The sequence below is a fragment of the Capricornis sumatraensis genome, chromosome 1, assembly GCF_032405125.1.
Source record: "Capricornis sumatraensis isolate serow.1 chromosome 1, serow.2, whole genome shotgun sequence".
Taxonomy (NCBI): domain Eukaryota; kingdom Metazoa; phylum Chordata; class Mammalia; order Artiodactyla; family Bovidae; genus Capricornis; species Capricornis sumatraensis.
The window spans coordinates 46,484,028-46,510,366 of NC_091069.1; the positions used below are offsets into that span (position 1 = coordinate 46,484,028).

The 26,339-nt window shown below is 38.5% G+C and overlaps 1 protein-coding gene across 2 annotated transcripts in view; it reads left to right on the forward strand.

Annotated features, from left to right (window-relative positions):
* Nucleotides 1–11,414: 11,414 nt before the first annotated feature.
* XPO1 (exportin 1) overlaps nucleotides 11,415–26,339 on the forward strand; it is a 39,232-nt gene continuing 24,307 nt past the window's right edge. For both annotated transcript variants that reach the window (XM_068975443.1, XM_068975518.1), the window contains exons 1-3: nucleotides 11,415–11,540; nucleotides 16,285–16,386; nucleotides 19,925–19,997. In XM_068975443.1, the coding sequence (XP_068831544.1) occupies nucleotides 11,415–11,540; nucleotides 16,285–16,386; nucleotides 19,925–19,997 (301 nt within the window). The remainder of the gene's footprint in view (nucleotides 11,541–16,284; nucleotides 16,387–19,924; nucleotides 19,998–26,339) is intronic.

Sequence of the window (26,339 nt, forward strand, 5' to 3'; positions counted from 1 at the left end):
CTGATTCCTAGGACGTGGACATTCACTCTTGCCATCTCCTGTTTGACCACTTCCAATATCCCTTGATTCACGGAACTGACATTCCAGATTCCTATGCAATATTGCTCTTTATAGGATCGGACCTTGCTTCTGTCACCAGTCACATCTACAGCTGGGTATTGTTTTTGCTTTGGCTCCATCCTTTCATTCTTTCTGGAGCTATTTCTCCATTGACCTTTGCAAAGGAGAGGACAGCTGTGAAGATGAGGCGTGTGGCAGCCGGCCATTAGAAGTTGACAATGACCGACTGAAACAAATCGCCAAAGCCAATCTTACAACCACACGAGAAGTTACCAAAGGAATCAACATCAGCCATTCTATGGTTGTTTGGCGTTTGAAGCAAATTGGAAAGGTGAAAAAGCTCGATAAGCTGGTGTGTCATGAGCTGACTGAATATCAAAAAAATTGTCATTTGAAGTGTTGTCTTTTCTTAGTCTATGCAGCAACAACAAACCATTTCTCAATCGGACTGTGACAGGCAGTAAAAAGTGAATTTTGTACGACAACCAGTGACAACCACTCAGTGGTTAGACCTCAAAGAAGCTCCAAAACGCTTTTTAGGGCCAAACTTGCACCAAAAAAAAGATCATGGTCACTGCTCGGATGCCTGCTGCCCATCTGACCCACTACAATTTTCTGAATCCCGGCGAAACCATTACATCTGAGAATATGTTCAGCAAATTGATAAGAGGCACTGAAAACTGCTTTTGGTCAACAGAAACGGCCCAATTCTTCTCCAGGACAATACCTGACTGCACGTTGCACAACCAACACTTTGAAAGTTAAACGAATTGAACTAGGAAGTTTTGCCTCATTTGCCAAATTCACTTGACCTCTAGCCAGCCGACCACCACTTCTTTGAGCATCTTGACAACTTTTTGCAGGAAAAATGGTGGAAAAATGTTTCCACAACCAGCAAGATGCAGGAAATGCTTTCCAAAACTTCACTGAATCCAAAGCACAGATTTTTATGCTACAGGAATAAACAAACTTATTTCTCATTGGCAAAAATATGTGTTGATTGTAATGGTTCCTATTCTGATTAATAAAGATATTTTGAGCCTAGTTATAATGATTTAAAATTCACAGTCCAAAACCACAATTGCTTTTTCATCAACCTAATATTGTTACTTACACTTTCTGATCTATCTGGGCATGTAATGTCCTCTGTTTGGTTCTGGCATTGGCTGATAATGTTTTTTTTGCTAAATATCTCCTTGGGGATTAAATTGCCCCCATTGAGAACCACTGAAATGGGTCCTCTAACTTTGCTATGTTCTTTTCTTCCAAAGTCAGAGTATGTGACAGATCATTTTTTACTCTTATTAGAACCTATTTTCAGTTTATTATAAGAGAGTAAGGTTTTGAAACATAATTTTGATAAAATGTCATCAAAATTTGGTAATATATTACTATTCTTTTCTTCTTTTTAAGTTTTCTGCTTCTGATCAGACAACTAGAAACAACTAGACAACCAGAAAGCTGCCGAGCAGTGTCACTACTAAGTGATGAGAACTAAAGGAAGGAAAGCGGACCTAGTTCGGAGTGACCTCTAGGAGCTTTTCTCCTTTTATGACTCTCCAGAGTCATAGAGTCACAGAACTTCACATCTGGTAACATCTTCTCATCAACATTAATTTCCAGGACTTTGTTCTATGACAAAAGCCAAAAAAGATTAATTCGTGAATTCAACAAATAGTTCTCAAGCTCAACTAAGAAGTTGGCACAAAGCCCCTGCCTTTAAGGACTGATGGTGAGAAATTGAGATCCTAATTTGGCCCCATTCACTTTAACTTGTGTCTCCAAAAGCCCATCTCAGAATATGGAAACTACACCTTTCCAGTCACTGAAGCCAAAAATCCATTGAGTCATCCACAAATCCTCTCCATCACATATCCCAATTCAATACAGTTCTTTTGACTCTCCTTTCAAAATATGAATACATTCAGACTTTGAATACTTCTAAGACTATCACTTCTATCCCTGGAATAATGTAGAGCCTCCTAATACATGTCTCCTTTTCTAATCATGCTTCCTAGTCTAGTCTCTTCATAACATCTAGAGTGATCCTGTTATAATTTGAAGTCAGGTCAAGTCACCTTATCTGATTTCAAACACTTGGTTCCCAATCTCACTAAGAAAACAAGTCAAAGCATTTTCAACAGCCTAGAGTAAGGCCCTATATATCCAGCCCCTTTGTTGCTATAACTGACTTCCACGGTATAAGTGTTCCCATTATGGTCAATTTCAAGCTACCAGTGATTGTCACAGGTTATGAAGTTGTGAAGATTTGCCATAGCACATCATTATATAGTATTTTCATTATGCAAATACCATTGATGTAAATAATGTCAAGAGCATGAAAGCGAAAGCTGAAAGTTTAGTCACTCAGTCGTGTCTGACTTTTTGTGAGCCCATGGACTGTAGCCTACCAGGCTCCTCTGTCCATGGGACTTTCCAGGCAAGAATTCTGGAGTGGGTTGCCGTTTCCTTCTTCAGAGGATCTTCCTGACCCAGGGATCCAACCTGGGTCTCCCACATTGTAGGCAGACGCTTTACCGTCTGAGCCATCAAGAGCATAGATAATACTAAAATGAAGTAATTAAGAAGTGATAAATTTTGAGTATTTATTACCTTTGTTTTTAATATAACTTATTTACTTAATAGTGGCTATCTGAGGAGGCCTTACAAATAGCTGTGAAAAGATGAGGAGCAAAAAGCAAAGGAGACAAGGAAAGATATAAGCATCTGAATGCAAAGTTCCAAAAATTAGCAAGGAGAGATAAGAAGCCTTCCTCAGCGATCAATGCAAAGAAATAGAAGAAAACAACAGAATGGGAAAGACAAGAGACCTCTTCAAGAAAATTAGAGATACCAAGGGAACATTTCATGCAAAGATGGGCTCCATAAAGGACAGGAATGGTATGGACCTAATAGAAGCAGAAGATATTAAGAAGAGGTAGCAAGAATACACGGAAGAACTGTACAAAAAAGATCTTCACGACCCAGATAATCATAGTTGAGTGATTATCAACTAGAGCCAGACATCCTGGAATGTGAAGTCAAGTGGGCCTTAGAAAGCATCACTATGAATGAACAAAGCTAGTGGAGGTGATGGAATTCCAGTAGAGCTATTTCAAACCCTGAAAGATGATGCTGTGAAAGTGCTCCACTCAATATGCCAGCAAATTTGGAAAACTCAGCAGTGGCCACAGGCCTGGAAAAGTCAGTTTGCATTCCAATCCCAAAGAAAGGCAATGCCAAAGAATGCTCAAACTACGGCACAATTGCACTCATCTCACATGCTATAACCTGATATGTAGATGACACCACCCTTATGGCAGAGAGTGAAGAGGAACTAAAAAGCCTCTTGATGAAAGTGAAAGAGGAGAGTGAAAAAGTTGGCTTAAAGCTCAACATTAGGAAAACTAAGATCATGGCATCTGGTCCCATCACTTCATGGGAAATAGATGGGGAAACAGTGGAAACAGTGTCAGACTTCATTTTGGGGGGCTCCAAAATCACTGCAGATGGTGACTGCAGCCATGAAATTAAAAGACGCTTACTCCTTGGAAGAAAAGTTATGACCAACCTAGATAGCATATTCAAAAGCAGAGACATTACTTTGCCGACTAAGGTCCGTCTAGTCAAGGCTATGGTTTTTCCTGTGGTCATGTATGGATGTGAGAGTTGGACTGTGAAGAAGGCTGAGCACCAAAGAATTGATGCTTTTGAAGTGTGGTGTTGGAGAAGACTCTTGAGAGTCCCTTGGACTGCAAGGAGATCCAACCAATCCATTCTAAAGGAGCTCAGTCCTGGGTATTCATTGGAAGGACGGATGCTGAAGCTGAAACTCCAATACTATGGCCACGTCATGCAAAGAGTTGACTCATTGGAAAAGACTCTGATGCTGGGAGGGATTGTTGGCAGGAGGAGAAGGAACGACAGAGGATGAGATGGCTGGATGGCATCACTGACTCAATGGACATGAGTTTGAGTGAACTCCGGGAGTTGGTGATGGACAGGGAGGCCTGGCATGCTGTGATTCATAGGGTTGCGAAGAGTCGGAAACAACTGAGCGACTGAACTGAAGTTTACATAATTTAATTTTTTAATAATGACTATATTTGACAACCAGCTTGCAAAATTCTTGAAAAGTTAACAATTGGCTACCAGGAATCAGTTGAACTGGCTCTAACTCATAGTGTAAATACTGCACCAAAACTGCACTTGCCTACAGCTCTTTATTTTTCCATTTTCCTATAAAGGTCATCTCGCAAAGACTTACAGGTACTTCCTCCTTCATTACCTTCAGGTTTTTTATTGAATGTTACATTCTAGGTATGTAACATTCTTCACTGTATCTAAAATGTACCATCCCTTGATTCCCTTCTCCAAATGAGCCAGGTCTTAGTTGTGGCATATGGGACCTTTTAGTTGCAGCTGGTGAACTCTTAGCTGAAGCACATAGGATCTAGTTCCCTGACCAGGGATCAAACCCTGGCCCCCTACATTTGGAGCATGGAGTCTTAGCCACTGGACCACCTGGAAAGTACCTAGATTCATTTTTAACCTTAGCACTTATCACTGTACAATATATCATTTTTTGACTTGTTATTTACTCCCAGTGTTCTGCATTAAACTCAAAGTTCAATAAAAATGCAGATTTTGGTAGAATTTGCTCCCTCTCAAATCATTAGCACTTAGGTCTGTGACAAGCAATTACTGGGACCTCAATATAATATTGTTGAATGAATGGATCAGTATCAACTTTTTCTTTATTTTACTTCCTTTTCTGATTCTAATTGCTTAATAGTTAATGGTATGCTTTTATGTGAAAGAAATCGCATCTTTCCAACCCACGGGTACCAATGTTACCTTCCCCTTCACTGTTTGAGTTGTTAACCACAATTGTGTATTACTTTTTAAATTAAAAAAAATTTTAATGGAAATAAGTGACAAGTCGTGAAAAGGAATTTATGGGTTTCTCTTCCTCTTATTTTTGATATTACTGTTTTGTGAGACAATGTGAACTAGCAAAAAGAACACAAACATAAGTTCTAAATTGTCTCAAGTACTGTGGGGTTGTATCTATCTGTGCATAAGTGTGCTTGATAGAGGGTGGTAGGGAGCAAGAGTGGGATCTGAAAAAGACTACTTCCCAGGGTTGCTGTAAGAATTAAGTGAAATATTGTATGGAAAAGTCTCTAACAGCCTGCTAGACAGCAGGCAGACACTCAATACTACTTACACTTCCTTATTCCTATCCCACTCCAAGGCTTGAAACCTGTTTGATTCCAACAAATGAACACAATGAAAAAAGTATTAGAAATATGTTAAACCTTTGTTCTGAATTTAATTCTTAAAATACAGTGATCAAACATAATTGTCTGCTCCTGTCATTCCTCGCACTTTTTGGCTAACTTTAGGCAAAAATAATTGGCTAAATATTTACATCTGATTCACTACGGTCAGACAAACATGACTTAAGGGCTATGATTTAAACATGGGATGAAAACAGCCAAAGAAGGGGTCAGCAAGCTGGGCTAATTCGACCTTTACAATCCACTAAGTGCTTTATGGGTCTTACTGCTCCTTCACATCTGTTTGATTCTTACATGGATGAGAGGCATGAATGGGTGAGAAAGAAACTGAGGGCCAAAGAGGTGAAGTGACTTCCCTAAGATCACATTCTGAGCAAAGCCAGGTCTTAGGACCAGTCAGTTTTTATTCCTATTATTCTGTCATCTAAGAAAAAAAAAAAAAAATGAGTGACCTGTTTGTTCTATGAGCTGAAAATGTGGAGGGAAAAACTTTTTAAAAGTTTTTATGGTAATAGAATGTAAGTATTCCAAGTGATATCTGGAGAAGGAAATGGCAACCCACTCCAGTGTTCTTGCCTGGAGAATCCCAGGGACGGGGAGCCTGATGGGCTGCCGGTCTTTGGGGTCGCACAGAGTCGGACACGACTGAAGTGACTTAGCAGCAGCAGCAGCAGCAGCAGCAGCAGTGTGTATATCATGTATATTATACAACTTGGTTTGCTATAATTCAGTTAGGCAATGAATAAAAATTTTAGGTCTGAAAGGAATCCAGTATCATTTTGGTACATCTAGTGGAAGGCCAGGGAATTGTTCCAGTCCACTGTGAGAATTTGCTGAAGAAAATTGTGATTTAATAAACCATTTATCAACCTCTTGGTGGCACAATGGGCCTACTAAAATTTGGTGGGCTGCTTGCTATTTCTTCAGCAAAGAACAATCAGTAAAGCACTTGATGGGCACTTGGGGACAAGAGAGGCAACCATGTGAAGGGCCACGTGCATGTGACTTTCATAGAAAATACTATTTGGTGATGATGAAGTACGCAAAGGGCAGTTATGCTGAAAGAAAAAACCTAGGGTAGGGGAAGATCAAGGGTGGTTGGCATGGAAGCTTACCCAGCAAAAACACGCGATGTTAAGCCAATTACAGGGATTATATAGTGTCTTAATTTTTAGGAAGGATTCCTTGTTGAAGAGGCCACATTCAACCTGGGGAGACACCGAGGTAAATTTGAAAAAGACTTGACCACGAACTATTTAGGTACCTTTTCTACATCTCCGAGAAAATTACGAGGCGCACCTTCTCAACATTCTGGTCCCCAAACCAGGCATTTAAAATGGATTAGAGAGGTCTGGGGTCTACAGTTGGCCTCCACTGAGGTCTTTTCGCTCCCTTTTTCCACCCCACCCTTCCCCGAAGAAAAACACAGCTGGGTGCGCCCTCTCTTTTAGGAGCGCAGCCCCCATCTGAGGGGGCGGGTCCGGATCCCGGCGGGCTCAGGCCCCGCAGGTTGGCGGGACCCGGCGGGGGCGGGCCAGCGCGGGTCTGAGAGAAGCGGAGAGAATGCTGGCTGGCGCGCGCCGCGCTCAAACTCGCGCCACCACTAGCTCACGAGCTGCGCCCCACTCCCTCCGTCACCAAAGGCGCCCAGCCAATGAGCGGGCCGGAAAGGCCGGGCCTGCGGGCTAAGCAATGGGAGGGGGAGCGACGGGAGGGGGCGGGAAGTCGAGGGCGGGCCACACTTGATTGACAGCTCTCTGGAACCAATCCTCCGCACGGCTTCTCTTCGCTCTCCTCTCTGCTCGGCTCAACTCTTCGTCCCACCTCCTTCTCCTCCACCCCGCTCCGCGTTCCTTTGCGACCCGCCCCACTTCCCCTCCCCCACTCTGCGGGCAAATCGCTGCTGGAAAGAGGCGGGGGCCTAAGCAGCGGGCTTGTGTGGCGCCTTGAAGTGGGATTGACAGGCGGCCTGACCAATAGAAGGTACGCTGATGGCGCGGCTGTGGCTGGAACCGGCCAATGGGCGAGCGGGCTGGGGGCGGAGGCCCAGGTTCCAAACGCTCCGCGGCGCCATGGGCTGAAAACTCAACCGAGATGGAATCTCCCAGTCTGAACCGGTTTCAACCGGTTCCGAGTTTGAGGCACTAGGAGGAGGGGGAGAAGCGGCTGCAGCGGCCGCGGCAGGAGCAGCGGGAGCTACAGCATCAGCAAGAGCAACAGTAGCTACAGCCCGGGCGGCGGTGCCTGTTCCAGTCTTTGCTGCTGCAGTCCGTGCAACCACCCAGAGGGGGAGGGGGGAACCACCAGTCGCTGAGGAGCAGGAGAAGGGGGGAAAGTTTAGGCGAGCCTGGGTGGGGGGGGCCAGCGCCGGAGCCGCGTGAGAGAGGGAGCCGTATTTTGGTAGGGGGAAATCGGACTGCAACTGGCAGCAGAGCGTCCCCCGGCCGTGTGGACTCTACAGCCCCTACTCCTGCCGCTCCTGCTGCCGCCTGTGGCTGGAGGGTCCCCCTGGGGCTGAATCTTTGGGACTTGACCCCGTTCCCCTCCCCCTTCTCTCCCCAGCCAGGCGGGAGCATTTATCCACAGATTAATTCCCTTTTTTGGGGGGGGGGCGGGTGAGTGTGCGTGTCGGCGGGAGGTGTCCCCGAAATAGTAAATATTGTTGAGCTTTTTTTTTTTTTTTTGCCCTTATCCTCTTCGTTTGTAAATTTCTTTTTTAAGGTGGGAAAACTGTGAAACCCACCTTGATTTTCCTCCCCTCTCCCCCCTCCCCGTCCTCCCTTGCCCTAATACCCCAACAAGGAAGGAAGAAGCAGTTGGTTCAATCTCTGGGTAAGTCGACTGTGTCTTCGGGGCCGAGGGTCGGGCGGCGGCGCGGCTGGGCGGGAGGAGGCTGGCGTGGGGCGCGGCGGCGGCGGCGGCGGCGGCCGCGGGAGGCGAACCGGGGAGGCGGCGGGGGGCCCACAGCAGAGCTTGCGATTGAATGGAGCCGCTTCTGCTGCTGCTGGGGGATGGAGGCGGGGAGGCGGCCGCGGAAGGGGAGCGCTGGCTGGGTCACTCGTGTGTACGGGGAACGGTGGCGGAAGGCAAGGAGCGAAATAGTGAAGTCGGGCCCTGCGCGGGGGTGGAAGGGCCTCTCTCAGCCCGGTGGGCTGGGGAGAACTTGGGGAGATTTTAGGAACATTTCTGTAAATTATTAGGAGTGGAAGTTTCCAGAAATATTTAGTGCAGCAGCATTGAAACGTCCGCCTGCATCACGTGGCCCTTCGGTGGAGAGCTTGGGATCGCGGGAGGGAGGGGCTGTGGAGTCCTTGCTCCTCCTGCAGGTAAACTCAGAATCTCTTGGTTTTTTAAGAGTAGAAATAGAAGCAGGAAAGGTTAGTTGCTTTTTCAGGGATCTGCAGATGAGGTTCCGTGCTGTAGTTTGTTTCCGGGGACTTGGGTGATTTAAAAGTGATCAACTCATTTACTGCTGGCATTGTACAGTAGGTGATACCCTGATTCTCCGTTATTCCGATGCCTGAGTTTGGGGTGGGCGGGAGGAAATGGTGTGCTGGAGGAAGTATTAAAAGATTTGCCCGACGCGGACCTCCTCTGATCACGCAGAGGCCATGCTGCATAGAGAATGGGGCGGTGAACTTCAGGCGCCTGGTCTAAATGCCTCCTCCCGAGTATGGGCGGGGTGAGAGCGTGCTCCAGTCTGCTATAGTTAGAAGTGCTGCACTTCGCTTCGGGTGGGAAGAGAGGGGGAGGGCGGGCCTTAGTGAGGTGTGTTCCTACTGAATGAAGCAGGCAGTTGCTCACACACCTAAAGTAGCAGTTTCTCCTTGTAGAGACTTGCTTTTTTGACCTACTATGTAGTTATCATAAAGCAGCGGTTATGATTTTCTGGTTTGGGGATGGGAACCCGCAGTGTGTAGCTGCCTGCCTCTTCAGTTTGAAGTGGCAGTGGAGGTATTTTGGTCGTCACTTGTGGAGTCACCACATGGGTGGTTAATACTTTACTATACTGTGAGTGGAATTTAGGATTGGATGTCTCAAGAAGAAAAGGCTTTTGTGGTCTCTCTTGCCTCTCCCTCTATGGCTTTTTGCTATCTGCCTGATGGTACATCTTAAGCGTGTGGGACACTGCTGTTAGTGGAAAGAATGTTTTGGAAGCTATTTGATTTGGGAGACTAAATGTGCTTGGCATTGACCAGAAAGCCGCCATTTCTGTACTAACAGTTAAAGAATAGGTAGGTCATTTCGAAGATAGTAGCTAGTTTTAAGGGTGGCATGCCCTGCTGTATTTAACACAAACTTCTATTCTGAACCTGATCTTTTCACAGGAATTTGTTTCGAAGGAATTTGTAAGGACAGTGTACTTGAAAACTGTTTTTTTTGAGTCACTATTTTTTGGTTTTGGCTATTAATTTTTAAGATCGTTCTTATTTTTAAAATTGTATGGCACTCGAATGGGGGGAATTTACATTTGACATTTGTGCAGTATATATATTTTATTAGTATTTAGATCAAATATTGTGTGTCCAATATTTTGTATTTGAAATACATTTAATAACTACTGTAGAAAATTTTGAAATCTCACCACTGTCTATAGTGGATGGAAAGACTTAATTCTTAAATTCATAATTCCTAAACTTATACGTTATATCTAACCTAACTGATCCTTCAGACTTTGTTGTAGTTGATATCATAAAAACATTTGAGTTAAAAATTGAAATTGCTGCCGTTAAGAACGTTTTTAAACTGTTGTAAAATACCTAAGAAATAAGCCTTTTTCCTAACAAGCTAGTTTGTTCAGATCCAGTGTAATCCGGTTAGCCACCCTATTTCCTGGTCTTGGAAGGTTAAAAAGAGGGGGAGAAGTAGAGACGACCATATGACCTTGTTGGGTCTAAGTATTGTAAACCAGGAGTGCTTAACCCAAGGTTTCATGTGTGGCTTTCGGAATATCCTGAATAGTCTGTCTGTAATTGTATATGAAGTTGTGAATTTTTTTTAAATTGGCAAGAGCCATCCTGTTTGTTTGATGTGAGGCATCTTGACCCAAAAAAGGTTGAGTACTGATTTAGCCAGACTTAAGCATCACTTGACTTTGAAGAAAAGTAAAGGGAAAGATTTTTTATAATGTTGGACAATAAAAATGTGCACACGTGCCAGCCCCTTGGAGTAGAATCCTCTTAAAAGGGTACCACTGCATGTGAACCAGTAGATTTCAGCCAGTACATTATTTGATGTGAAGAAGCTCCTTTTTCTGTTATGGTAGAATTTGATTTTTTTCGCAGGGTGCGTCGTCGGGATAGTTAGCAAGTTTTTTGCTTTGCTAGCGAATACCTGGAAATTTTTCTAAAAAATCTTTAGAAATTACTATGAAGTTTTTTTTTTTTCTAGACCATATATGTTCAAGGAGCTTGTACACTTGTATTTAAACTACCACATTTATTCAAAGAAGAAACAATATAGATGGTTTCATTGTATGTAGAAGCGTAAATTCTATATAAGTTAAGGGTATGAGATTGGTTAGACTTGTAGTTCCTGCAAATCATTGCTATATATAGGAAAGCTTTGATACCACATTTAGTTTTTAGTGTCTTAGGTATGTTTTTAAAATTAAAGTAGCATGAAATAAGGGAAAGTGAACTTTTACTGAGCTAAAAGACCCTGCTTAGCAAGAGGGGGACATCCATATGAACTTTATCTCCATTTAAAAAGTTGAGATTAGGACTTTAAACTGTATCATGTTTTAGGGCTGTAAATCCTTTAATAATTTTTTAAAACGGGTTAAGATAACTTTATATGCATGTTGGTAGAAAAAACAGTAAGATTTTTCTCAGGTCTAAAAAGTAGATCCTAATAATCAGTGTAGTTATGGAGTACCTAAGTAGCTTCAGGATTTGCTTTTACTATCTCAGTTGTTTAGGTAAAAATCTCCAAAATACAAAGTAAAGTATTTGTAAGAACATGGTGGAAGTGAAATAACTAGAGTAAAAACTTTTTGACTGATAATGTCATAGGCGCCTTAAAATTTTTTTTCTTTATTTTCAGTAATCTATGCCAGCAATTATGACAATGTTAGCAGACCATGCAGCTCGTCAGCTGCTCGATTTCAGCCAAAAACTGGATATCAACCTTTTAGACAATGTGGTGAATTGCTTATACCATGGAGAAGGAGCCCAGGTAAAGTAGCTGACCAAAATATTATTGCAGCGTAATAGTTGCCGGGTTTAGAATAAAACTTGAAATTACCACCATTTAAAGAAGTGTTCCATAGTTTGTATTAAGTTGGAATTATATATTAACTCTGAGAGGTGGTCTGTAAAAATAAATCACGTTATATCTTCAAATGGTTTAGAGTGGGACGTTTTGGAATATTCTTGTTCTGTCCTTCAGCAACCTTTATCCCGTTTACTGAAAGATCCCAATGTATTAAATATTTTGTAGATACTAAAAGTTGTATGTCCCCTATATATTGGAATTAATAGAGTCTTCTATTTTGAAACATTTAAATTGTAGAGGTACTTCATAGATAAAACTTATTTTAGAAATCCAACAATACCAAGTGTCTGAATTTTAGCACATGTAAAAGTGCTACTGTTAAAGTAGATTGTCTTAACATACAATGTTTTGATAAGTTTAAGGCATTGAGTTTTTTTTCCCCTAAACAGAAGTGTTTGTAAATTTAAACTTTAATGTGTTACAAGAAACAACAATCTTGAGTCTTCACCTTGTGGACTTAATAATGTAAAGTTCTAAATGAGTAAAAGTTTTTGCTTTGGGGTTAAAAAGATCTTTTAAAGTGATGTGACAGATATCTTACTAGTACAATTTTGTTGCCAGAAAGTACATTTCTGGGAGATAGTGTATCTTTAAGATACTGAGTTATATTGAATATTTGCCTAATTAAACCCTGGCTACTTTCATAATTTTTAGAAACCTCTAAAAGGTGGACATAGAAGATAGTCTAAAAAACATGGTACATAAATATTAGCAAGTATATAAGTATTTCTGTTCCTTTCTGAAATCTAACATTGAGGACCATGTAAGTTGTATGAGTGGAAAAAATAACTCTTCAGTGATTTTGTAAGCTTGTTAGTGCAGTTTTACACTCCTAGGGACTTTTGATCAAAAGCATTCTGAAAACTATCTGTATTTACTACACTTACCATGTAGTAGTTGTTTCCTGATGATTATATGTTCAACATGAAGTTTTAAGCTCCATTTCATCCCAACATGATGTATGCAAAACAGCTGCTTTGGGAAGAAAGTATGAAAGTAAGATTGAAATGCATGAAGTGAGGGGTATGTGGCTCAGTGGTAGAGAATCTGCCTGCCAATGCAGGAAACAGGTTCCATCCCTGGGTCAGAAAGATCCCCTAGAGAAGGAAATGGCAACCCACTCCAGTATTCTTGCTCGTGAAATCCCATGGACACGGGAACCTGGCAGGGCTAGTCTATGGGGTCACATGTTTAGTGACTGAACAGCAACAAGGTTGGGCTCAACTTTGTATTAGAAGCACAAGTCTGTAAGCCACTAGGAAGATTGATGTTTAATTTTATCACATTATTAAGCTACCACTACTGTCTAGTCTTTGTTCTTTTTTAACCTGGTTCAGTGTCTAAAAGTATGACTAAAGAGACCAGGGCTCTACGCTTATAATTGGAATAGTGGTTATGAAGAATAGGGTGTAATACTACTATTAGTAATGTTTCATAGTGTTGAGATATAGTGATTTTGTTTTAAATTTGATTTCTGAATAGAGAGTAGATTTAGAAAAGTTTTTACAAATATTTTCACATTTATAAAAGCAAAATTAACTTTCTCAAAAGTAAAAATTTTATGTTTAGTTAGATCTCTCATAGGACAAATCAATTGTATAAAGATAATCAGTAAGTTGATACTTGTTATAGATTAGGAAACAGGCTTAGAGCCTAAAGGCAGCTAAGAACCCCTTTTCTGTTGGGGTATCTTTAAACTTCCTTGTTCAGTCGGGTTTTTTTATATACCACCTCTTTGAGGGTTTTTATTTTGGATAAAAAGTTTGGAAAGCATTGTTTTAATGTTAGATGTCTTAATTTTAGTCCAGTAAGGTTTCTGGTCATTCCTCTGGAGTCTCATCCACAAAGTGTTCCCTACCTTGGAAGAGACTGGAGGGTTAGTGATGGGGTTTTGTAAAGCACTTGTTACCAGTGACTGCTACTTTAAGGGTACTTTTGAAAGTATAGTAAAGAAGACATGTGATGTAAATGCACATGTATGTGATGTAAACTCATTGTTTTAATATATGGTTTGGTGGGGAGTGTTTGGTTTTGGTTTGTCATAAAATATGTACTTAAAATAGCAACTAGAAATTATGCCAATTAAGCTTTCAAAGTTATGTAGCCTAACTTTTTAAAAATGATAACATAACTTTGGAGAGAAATTATTAGAAGAGGGTAGGTAGAACTTTTGCTTAGATGGGTAGTATAGTAAAATTTTAGCACTGTAATATTAGGACTACCTTCTGTTATAAACATTTTTAGCCAAGTAGGCCGCCAGGAGAAAAAAAAATGATAGAGTTGGGTGTTTTCTTCAATACTGTGTTAAGTGTCTTGAACTCTTTTATCTATTGCTTAGCAACTAAAATACTTTCACCATTCAGTTAGTAACACAGGGAGATGCCAGATTTTCTCTTTGGTTTCCTTTTGTGTCTTTTAACCCCTCCTGGGCTTTTAAGTTAAGAAAAGAATATGTTATATAAGGGGATAGTGGGATTAGGACAGTTTTTTAAAAGGATGCAAATACTAGAAGTAACTTTGGAGAGTAAAAGTATGACAATGAATGATATAAAAGGAAGGAACATGATTTATGCAGAGTTTGAAATGAAAGTAATACTGTAGAAAGTATTCATTTATAATATGTAGAATACTCATCACTTCAAAACTGATGAAGTTGTATCATGACCAAATAACTTTCTAGGCATGGATGTTTAATACACCTTATCCTCTTAATATGGGTTACTATACTGCATTCAAGTCTTTATCTAGCTGGATATTGTTTCTAGTTAGATATTCTCAGGGGAAGAATCAAAACACTGCTAAAATGGGCTTTGACCCTAAATAATTCACATGACTATTTTTTCTACTTTTGTTGGTTGGTTATTATATAATACAGTTAGAACCCTTTAAAGCCATCAGTGCTTTAATGAAATCAAACTAAAAAAATGTATAGTTGTATTTCAAGACTATACTCCGGCTCTAATCCTGGACCCTTAGAGTGAAACCCAGGCACCTGATTTTTCTTTCAAGTTCCACAGTGTTTCTCATGTTATTGTTAGAGTACAGATCCATTACCTAATTTAGTGAGTATTTGTCAAAGTTTTCTTTTAAACAATAAGCAGTGTGTGTTGCTCGTTGATACATGAGAAAAAAATCATGAATGTGATATCTGTTCCCTGAGGAAAAGACTTCTTTCTTAACATCAAAGCTACAAGAGAAGAATGATTTTTTTGTAAATTGGAATAAAAGCCAACTTAATATTATGAGATGTCTCTGTCAGAGATGATTTAAATAAGAATGCTTTTCTCCTGCCTTTTTGATGATTTCTTATTAATTACCCATAGAATCAAACCCTTGATCAACTAAATGATCTAACCAGAAGGATAACTACTTTTTTTTTTTTTTTTTTGGTTACAACATGTGGTAGAAACAGGCAAAAGATAATTAGGATCCAGTTGAGCTACAGATCAGCCTTAAAGGTGAAACATGTTAACCTGTTGGCTTCCTGGCGGGTGGGGTGGGGGGGAGCGGGAATCAGTAGACTTTTTAGCCTTTGGTAAAACATAGTGTTTGTATCATACGAAAAACTAGCAGTTAAAATGAAGAAACTAGATAATGTCAACATGGCCACATCTTTAAAACTGTCAGGTGTCAATCATAGCTCAGTAAAGCGGAGGGAAAAAAACTGTCAAATGGAAACAGCAAGTTGCAGAAGGATTTCCATAGTATACTATTAATATAAAATTCAGTAACTATACAGCTATATTTATGAAATTCATACACATGCTGTGAAAATCAAGGAAAAGACATCAGATGATAAAAGTGATTGTCTAGAAAGAAGGAACAAGAAGTCTAGAAAGAAGGAACAAAGGAAATAGCATTTAAGAAAGGTACAAAGTTCCAAAAGTTTTAGATCTGATATTTAAAAGAACAAGTGTACAACAGCATCTAGAATTGACAGATTTTAAGAACACTAATTTTATTAATGTTCTAGATGATGTTTTTGTAGGTTAAATTATTTCTGGGTTTGCATTTTAGAAATACAAAAGCAAAAAAGAAATCTCAAGCTAGGAGTTAATATATAAAATTAGAAGATTTTTCAGATAAAGGTCTGCTTACCATAAACCGAAGAGACTGTCTTAATGTTTTGTATGTATCAACAGGTATTTGAGATTTGTAGACTTACTTAGACTTAGCTTTTGTCTGTCTCCCATGAAATATAATTTTATAGATATTATTAAAGATACCTTGGTGACTGTTACAAACCAGAGTATACCATTACACAGTTTATCTAGTAGATGTGAATTTTTCTGTGTTGCCTTTTTTTTTTTTTTTTTTTTTTTGGGTTGATTGTGTGCTGAGAACCCCTTTATGTCAGAGTAGCTCTTTGTTAGAATTGATAGAATTTAAGTTCAGTTTTGAGAATACCAAATAAGGAAGATTAAGGGGAAAAAACACTTCTGTGTTTCAGAGGTATATTTCCATTCTTAACTGAAGTTTTAAGACTGATAATGGACACATTTTTATTTCTGTAAGGAGTTTTTTTTTTTCCCCAGTATTTCCAAAAGTTGATAAAATCATTCTTATATTTGGACTTTTGTCTTGCTTGATTGATACCTTTGAAAAGAACAAGTTAGCTTAAAATTGTTTTTGTGTACTGTTTTAGCAAAGAATGGCTCAAGAAGTACTGACACATTTAAAGGAGCATCCTGACGCGTGGACAAGAGTCGACACAATTTTGGAGTTTTCACAGAATATGAACACAAAAGTAAGCAAGCGGTGGTTTTAAAATCCATTGTTTCTTCTTTTCTTCCAGTCATAAACTTTGAGGAAGGTATCTCATTTTTAGTATTAGCCTTTGTTATCTCAAATCATTTAATAATGTTGACTTATTTCAAAATTTAGTCTTAAACATAGAATTAATTCTTGCAAATAGTCCTAAGAATTATGAATGAAGTTTTGTAATTGGGACTAGTATGCAAGGTGGCTTTTTCTTTTTGTTGTTTTGGGGGTTTTTTTGTTTTTTGTTTTTTCTTTTTTTCCTTTTTAGAATATGTGTACAGATCTCAGCATAAATTCTGAATGTTATTCTGAATGTTATTCAGAGATGAAACATCAGAAGTGTTATTTTGGGCAAGTGATCAATATAACACAGGCTAGGCACCTCCAAAACCAAGTTTTGTGGGCAGCGTAAAACCCGACTCCATGGTACCGATGCTTTTAATGGGACAGCACTCAGTTTTTATTTGCAGTTGAAAATGTTATCATTTGGGTCCTTTCTTAAGTTTGAACAGAAAGGTTGATCAAAATGTGTTTTGACTGTTTAGGCTTGATGATTCACACTTCTCTTTAAACTGCCTTAAAGTAATAAAATACCATGCATGGCATTCTGTTTAAATACACACAAGATTTCCACTTGGTATACATTGTGTTAAAACAGAAATTAGCCATGTTCACCTCTGTTTCTGAAATCAGACTGTGTTAATTAACAGTTTTAAAATATTAACTAGTTTTGACATCTTATAAATTTTAGGGCAAAAATACAGTCCAGAACTTCCTCAAAGTGCTAACCTTAAGTAACATAACAGTGTTTGCCTGTTTGCTTGCCTGGTAAATTTTGCTTTTTATACTGACAGACATTACTAATGTTTAAGTTGATTTATCAACAGTATTTTTAAAAACTCAAATTTGTCTTGTGAAAAATGAGATGATTAGAGGAACAGAAAGAAAGCAACAGGTAAAGAATTCTTCAATTTACATAAATTACAAATGATTTGGTGCTAAATTTATGCACTATGACATTTGGCTTTTATGCAATCATTTTTTTTTCTTTAAAGATGTTAACACTACCTGATATTAATCATAATGTTCCATTATGTTGATTGCTTGTAATAGGAAGAAAAGGGGTGTCTTCCTGTGCAACTGACACAGCTAGGCTTTGACGGCAGGCCTCCACAAGGTCTACCCTTTTGATTCCCTTTAACTGAATTCTGTTCATCAATTGTTTTTGTTTCATGGGTGGTGGGAGGGGAAAGGGGAATTCAATGCGTAAAATAAGTATTTCTAAGGGCTCAGTAGAAATTTCTACCATAGGGATCATTTCATGCATTTATTTTTTTTTTTTTCATGTAGTCTTTGCTGTTATCTGTCCCTCATCTTCATAACTCAGCAGTGGATTTCTCAAGTCCTGAGATGTAAAGCAGAAATGTAATACTTCAAAAGGATATTTGGATTATTTATGTATATTTCCAAAGTAGTTGTTTACCATTGGCCCTCAGATTTGGCTGTCACTTCCAGATTTTTTCATTAAAATACTCCCTTTTCAAATAACTGAATTCTCATCATTCGTAAAGTCTCAATGTCTAGGAAAGATTGGGTTTTAGGGTATTCTGAAAGTGATCTGTGTCTTCCTTTGAACTAACTTGTAAACAGCTTTTATTGGGCTTCCTACTTCAGCCCTCCTAGCAGAAAGATGAAAATATGAATTGTATCTTCAGCAAACTTGTGCTACTTTTTTACAGTTGAAGAAAGGACTAGAGGTCAGTAAATTGGTAATTTAGGTAACAAAGTATCAGATACAAAGGCAGAAGTAAATAAATGAATGCAGCAAAATAAAGGGGGGATATCCTTAGATTAAAAAAGGGGTAAGCTAAAAATATATCAGCTGAATATGGTGAAGTTATCATTAAGATTATTACTTCTTAACTGGTGTATTTATGGTGGGTTTTGTTTCTTAGTTTCTTAAAGATCTTTGTAATTGGTTGAAAATTAGCAAGAGGATGTATATTCATTCCATGTAGTAGGAAGTCCATTTGTTTTGACTTGGTAAAACTTTAGCCCCTCTTGACTTCATGACTATAAAATTAATTTAAAGCAAAGTTTAGAGTAGTATGTTTTTAAAGTTAATTTAGAATTTTAGTCAATGAGAAATTTACCTTTGTTTATTTTCATGTGTCTGAGAGTTAGACCTTTAAAGAGAATATTCTGAAAGCTTCACCATTTGCTGCTGATTATGAAACTTTTGATAGCATCAAATTTATAATTTCAGCATCTTGCTTTGGCCTTGTTTTTATTTATGAAGTATTTTTAAGGAATGTTCTGCAAATGTAGGATTTGGGTTTAAATGGCAAAATTTCCCTTAAAAAGTACAAAATGTTAAAAATGAAAGAAAACAGCAAAAACATTGTTTGAGCACAATGTAGTTTGGGACAGTCTATATTGTGCTTTGGATAAAGTGTGCATTCACATGATCCCTTTGGTTGAAATACTAATGCTCCTATTTTATTGTGTGGTGACTAACCATTTTAAAGATGAACTCTTATTCTCAGCCAAAACTTGCAATCTGAGGTTATATATCTATATATGAATGAGTTTGCCTTTCAGGTATTCTAGCTGATTCTTCCCTAGTTCAGCCAGTTGAAACATACCACAACGATTTTGACCCTTTTCTTCCTCCTGTCTATCCACACTAATTGGTCATGGTAATAATTTTGGGTAGTAACTCCTGTAGCCTTATAAATTGTTATAAATATTGTTGACTATTTAGAGTGAGTAATCAACAGGGGGGACAAAATGGCTTCAAAGTGGTATGTATTTGTATTTATTAATTTACATTTTTAGTTATTTATATACTTGGAAGAAATACCTGAAAGGTAGATACAGATTGCAACATGCATTTGTGTATTATTTTGACTGTGCACAAAAGTTTATCTTTAAATTAGTAGAAATAGCAACTATAAGGGTGGGGTTAAATTTTTAAATTAAACCCGTGGGCTGTCTTGCTGCTCCTTAAGTAACACACCAGTGATGTTTGTAAACACTTTCTATAGAAAGTATCTGTGACAATACTTTAATACTTGGCCAAGAGTTTACAACTCCTAGAAGATGGTAGGAAGCTTGAGAACATCCAAGCTGCTAAATTGTTAGGAGCCTGGTTTTGTTAAAGTACGTGAGCCTGTAAGCAGTCATTTATGCTGTGAATTCATATCTGGCTGCTACATTTTCCTTCTGCAGACTAGCCCATTTGGCTGCTAAGGGCTTTTTATTTGGTTTTTCCTCCTGGTGTGAGCATGTATAAACAGCAGGACGTTAAATAGAGTAGTAAACAATAAAATGAGGAAAATGCATGAAAATTCAGTATATGGGCGAATGAATAGATCCTTGTTTAATATATGTAATTAAAACTTGGTAGCATACTGTTTTTGAAACTTTAGATGTAAATGTGTGAATGTCTGTCCATTTGTGAATCCTGGAAATTGCCAGTCTTATAGCAATATATTCACATACTTTTATTCTCCAATTTTCAGTATTATGGACTACAGATTTTGGAAAATGTGATAAAAACAAGGTGGAAGATTCTTCCAAGGAACCAATGTGAAGGTAGGAAAGTGTTTTAAAGAATTGTAAATTCAGAATTTATTATCCCTGGCATTTTTGTTAGTTGACTATTAGGAGGAATGTGTCAAATCTTTAATAGTTTATTATGCCCTAATGGTTTGTTTACTGCTTTCATCATGTTGCAAGGCAGATGCTGGGGGCAGGGGAAGAATAAGGTTTTATTTGGGAGAAAGCAGAAACCAGACTAGTCCAACTTTCTCCAGTAAATATTGTGAAAAATTTTTATCAACTCATAGTTAATCTGGACCTGTTTGAAGTGAATGAAATTTGAATATGTGCTCTTATGCATTGTTTTAAATTCATCACATGGTAACAAGTAATGAGTATTAAAATAGAAGGAATAACACGTAAACAAAGCAGCACAGGAAAAACCAAGTTTTAAAAATCATAGGACTTTACCTTTTGAAATTCTAAGCATACCTTATAAAAGATTTGCTTCTAAAATAGGAAAGGTTTTTTAAAAATGAAGATTTGATGATGCCTGGTATTAATATTTTAACTTTTTCCTTTGTACTACCTTGATAAAAGTAGTCATGGTTTAAGAAACAAGGGGCAAAGTTAGTCTTGAAATTCTTTAATGTGGTTTTCACATACTGCCTTATTAACTACTTTGTTACTTGTTTGTCTGGACTTCATAATGGGGTTACTCTACTTTCGATGGTGTTCTATTAAATCATGTTCCCTTTCTTGGACTATCGCTTTTTAAGATATCGTCTTTGACCTGCTTTTTCATATCATCTTTATAATGGGATAGTGACCTGGATTTATGAAATCCTGACTTAAATCTTGACATCTTTATAGCACATTTCGAGGTGAATGGGACAGTTTTTTTTTAACAGCGATAACCCTAAAACATCATAAACTGTGAATTAAGAATGATAGTATGGAAGTATTTGAATACTGCCACCCAAAGAGGTTCTTTAATGTTTTATTTTGGTTTGAAACCATTTTAGATCATGTTCTGTGACTTCAGAAATTAATAAGTATGGTTTGGCTCCTGTCCCAAATAGATCCTTTGTCCTTCATCACTGCTTACTTTTAGGGACTTCAGTGAAGTCCTGGTTCCTTTACTCTTGTTGTTTTATACTTGTGGCTTGAGCCATGGCTTACCATACCAACAGAAAGTGTTTATTTTTTATTTCATTGCCATTGTACTGTGGTAAGTCCCTCTTCAATTTCTAAACACATAAACCTTTGCTTCTTATTAGATAAAGATTATGCTCGATGATCCTCCCAAGTTATTTTCCAGCTGTAAAATTAAATGATTTGAAGTAATATATGCTTATAATATCAGAGGTTACAGTTGAGAACTTGACATTTTTTGCTTTCCACATGAATAATGGGAGTGGCATGTTTTGGCTTTTATCACGGTCAAAAACTTCCATACATTTCTGTGCATATTCCAGGACATAAGATTTTTCAGGTTTGAAAGTCTTGTTTGGAAAAAAACTGGTGGAGGATTCTTCATGTGTTCCTATTCTGTATTAATGAGACACTTCACATTTCTCTGAAAGTTATACTTATAAGAAAACATCTTATCAGAATCACCTTTCTGTCTACATTTCCCCTTAACACTACTGGTAAGATTGAGAGGGATGTAAATCTTTTCTAAAAATACCTAAAGTTACTATCACTACATACGTGGTCGTCGCTGTCAGTGAAGTCATTACATGGAGGGGAAAGTGTAGTGTAATTTCTAGGGTGTTGCAGAGGTTCAGTATCGGAAGAGGGTGTAAAACGGCTCCCAGAGAATGTTAGTGGACTTTAGATCTGCAGCAACAACTTTGCATGATGAATTCAGTTTGTGTTTTTAAAGTAATTGATCTCGTTTACAAGACTTTGAGACATAAATTTATTCACTGCTATATTTATGATTCTTTCCAACTTTGTCATTCCTAAGAGGCTTGTACCATCCTAAGATTTTATATCTCACAAAGTATACTAATATTTCTGAATGTTAATTTTTCTTCATCTTTAACTTTGATGTTTGAAATAAATCAGGATAACCCCTGAAATACTATACATTCCTTTTGTTTATAATTGTCAATCTTTTAAGCTGTTATCTTCCATTTGATAGCCAGTCTTAGTATATATGAGTGCTAGCATGTGGTGAAAGAAAAGGAAAGTCTGGTTGGCCCCTTTAGACAAGCTTATTCACAAAAGTGGCAGTGCTTGATGTATTTTCAGAGAAGGATAGGTTTGGCTGTACAGCCAGCCAAAAGAATTTTTGTAATCACTTATTTCAGTCTAGTACATATTTTATGACCTTTCAGTTTCTTATCCATCCATAAGCAGATGTTAATTTCACATGTTTTTAGGGGAATGGCGTTTTCAATTTAGGGCATTGTCTGAAGCACTTTGTCAGAAATATACCTGACAATTCTAGACTGAGTTAGACGTCTCTTGCCTTGGTTTCCCTTAGTGTGTCCTTCAGTTCAGTTCAGTTGCTCAGTTGTGTCTGACTGTGACCCCATGAATTGCAGCACGCCAGGCCTCCCTGTCCATCACCAACTCCTGGAGTTCACCCAAACTCATGTCCATCGAGTCGGTGATGCCATCTAGCCATCTCATCCTCTGTTGTCCCCTTCTCCTCCTGCCCCCAATCCCTCCCAGCATCAGAGTCTTTTCCAATGAGTCAGCTCTTCACATGAGGTGGCCAAAGTACCGGAGTTTCAGCTTTAGCATCATTCCTTCCAAAGAACACCCAGAACTGATCTCCTTTCGGATGGACTGGTTGGACCTCCTTGCAGTCCAAGGGGCTCTCAAGAGTCTTCTCCAAGTTTCAGCTTTAGCATCATTCCTTCCAAAGAACACCCTGAACTTATCTCCTTCAGAATGGACTGGTTGGATCTCCTTGCAGTCCAAGGGGCTCTCAAGAGTCTTCTCCAACACCACAGTTCAAAAGCATCAATTCTTTGACATTCACCTTTCTTCACAGTCCAACTCTCACATTCATACATGACTACTGGAAAAACCATAGCCTTGACTAGATGGACCTTTGTTGGCAAAGTAATGTCCCAACCTGTAGGTTGGTCATAACTTTTCTTCCAAGGAGTAAACATCTTTTAATTTCATGGCTGCACCACTATCTGCAGTGATTTTGGAGCCCAAAAAAATAAAGTCTGACACTGTTTCCACTGTTTCCTCATCTATTTCCCATGAAGTGATGAGACCGGATGCCATGATCTTAGTTTTCTGAATGTTGAGCTTTAGGCCAACTTTTTCACTCTCTTTCACTTTCATCAAGAGGCTTTTTAGTTCCTCTTCACTTTCTGCCATAAGGGTGGTGTCATCTGCATATCTGAGGTTATTGGTATTTCTCCCGGTAATCTTGATTCCAGCTTGTGCTTCTTCCAGCCCAGCGTTTCTCATGATGTACTCTGCATAGAAGTTAGATAAGCAGGGTGACAGTATACAGCCTTGACGTACTCCTTTTCCTATTTGGAACCAGTCTGTTGTTCCATGTCCAGTCCTAACTGTGGCTTCCTGACCTGCATACAGATCTCTAAAGAGGCAGGTCAGGTGGCCTGGTATTCCCATCTGTTTCAGAATTTTCCACAGTTTTGTGATCCACACAGTCAAAGGCTTTGGCATAGTCAGTAAAGCAGAAATAGATGTATTTCTGAAACTCCTGCTTTTTCAAGGATCCAGCAGATGTTGGCAATTTGATCTCTGGTTCCTCTGCCTTTTCTAAAGCCAGCTTGAACACCTGGAAGTTCACGTATTGCTGAAGGCCTGGCTTGGAGAATTTTGAGCATTAATTACTTCACTAGCGTGTGAGATGAGTGCAATTGTGCGGTAGTTTGAGTGTTCTTTGGCATTGCCTTTTTTAGGATTGGAATGCAAACTGACCTTTTGGGCACTGCTGAGTTTTCCAAATTTGCTGGCATATTGAGTGCAGCACTTCACAGCATCATCTTTCAGGATTTAACATAGCTCAACTGATACTCCATTACCTCCACTAGCTGGTATATAATTATTCAGTTACTTGCTTAGTTTTGAATTATTTCAGTGACTAACACCACTCCTTATTTGGAATTCAGTCCTTTATTTAAGAGCCTAATGACTTTCCCAATATTTTTACTTTTACATTTTTAAATTACATGTGTATGTATTAACCTCAAAGTGAGTAACATAAATCAGGTACTATAAGTCAAGACGTTTTTTAAAGCTATGGACTATAGTTCCTTGTGCTGTACAATAGGTCTTAGTTATCTATTTTATATATAGTATGTATATTTTAATCCCAAGTTAATTCCTAATTTATCCCTTCCATCACCCTCCTTTTCTTTTGGTAGCCATAAGTTTGTTGTCTGTGAGTGTATTGATTGTATAAATTTCATTTGTATCATTTAAAAGATTCCAGGTATAAGAGATAGCATTCGATACTTTGTCTGGTTTGCTTTACTTGGTATGATAATCTCTCGGTCTATCCATGTTGCTGCAAATGGCATTATTGTTTTCTTTTTTTGGCTGTCATTGTGTTTCACATCTTTATCCATTCATCTGTCATCGGCATTTAGATTGCTTCCATAGTTTTGTTTCATTTATTTATTTTGGGGTGCACTGGGTCTTTGTCACTGCGCATGGGCTTTTTCTGGTTGTGGCAAGTGGATGCTGCTCTAGTTGTGTTGGCTTCTTCTGTTGAAGAGCATGGGCTGATTCCCCCACCCCACTGCATGGGGAATCTTCCTGCACCAGGGATCAAACCCCTGACACGTGTATTGGTAGGCGAATTCTTAACTACTGCACCACCGGAGAAGTTCCCTTCCATAGTTTCTTAAGGAACCTTCACGACTGGTCTCCATGCTGGCTGTACCAGTTTACATTCCCACTAACAGTGTAGGAGGTTTCTTTTTTCTCCACAGCCTCTCTAGCACTTATTACTTGTAGACTTTTTGATGATTGGCCATTCTGGTCAGTGTGAGGCGATACCTGATTGTAATTTTGGTTTTCATTTCTGTTTGGCCGTCTGTGTCTCTTTGGACAAAATAACTAGATCTTTTGCCCATGTTTTGATTTTTTTTTTTTTTTGTCTTTTGAGAAGGGTTTTTATATTAAGCTGTGTGAGCTGTTCGTATATTATGGAGATGAATCTCTTGTCATTTGTGTTATTTGCAAATATTTTCTCCCATTTTATAGAGTGTCTTTGTTTGGTTTATGGTTTCCTTTGCTGTGCAAAAACTGAAGTTTTAAGTCTCAGTTTTTTGTTTTTATTTAAGGTAATGGTTTCAACTAAAAAAAAGATTGAATTTTAATATATGAAGGGAAATAATTTCCAAATAGGGAGTGGTTCATTTAAACCAAAGGATTATATTTTAATCTGTTAAGACATGTAGTTTACAGATCGTTACATTTTTATGAAATATATACAGACTTGCTGACATTGAAAAGAGCAATGGTGAAGGAAAGAGTTCATAGTGATAAAGCCATACTATTTTGATTGTCTTGCATGGTTATTGGAACAGGATATAATAAGTAATGTGTGTAAAACGCTCTGCATATCTGGGTGCTGACTGTGGATAAACACATGTCAGCCCCTTTCCATAAAAAATACTCCCACTTCTCTCCATTTCACCAAACACTCAATATACTACTCTCAAGTTGGCTTGAAATTTCTGCAGTAACATCCTAACTGGGCTCCTTAACACCCACTTCTGTTTGTCCCTTGTGATATATTTTCAGCAAAGGGTTTAGTGTATTTTAGAAACAGAACTAATCAGGTCATTCCTATGTGTAAAATCGCCCATTGTACTGAATATCACATTTAACTTGTTGCCTTTAAGCAGTAGTGACTTCTTAAAAATTGTTTGCTTTTTTTAATGGTTTTATTAAGGTATATTTAACATTTACAATAAACTATACAAGTTCAGGTATACAATTTGATAGATTTTGACTCATGCGTGAAACCACCACTATAATCATGACCTTCTTTTTGTGAATGCCTTTTCCTTTACCTCCCTAGAGCCCAGTCTGCTTTCTGTCACTCAATTGATTAGCTAGAAGTAGAATGGCTAGATCATATGGTAGGTGTATGTTTTTAACTGCCCAGCTGTTCTCCAAAATGATTGTGTCACTTTACATGTTCAGTAGCAGTATGCTTCCCATCCTCACCAAAGCTTGGTATGGTCAGTTTTTTAAAATACTAGCCAGTGTAGCACATATATAATGGCTTCTCACTCTGACTTAGGCTGTTGAGCATCCTACACATCATCTCTGTATGTATATTTGAGTTAATATTGTTAGGCCTATTGAACAGAGATAGTTGTTTCCTTTGTTGGTCATTTTGAAAAGAACTTTTAAGTGTTTGGACTCTTAAGGGCA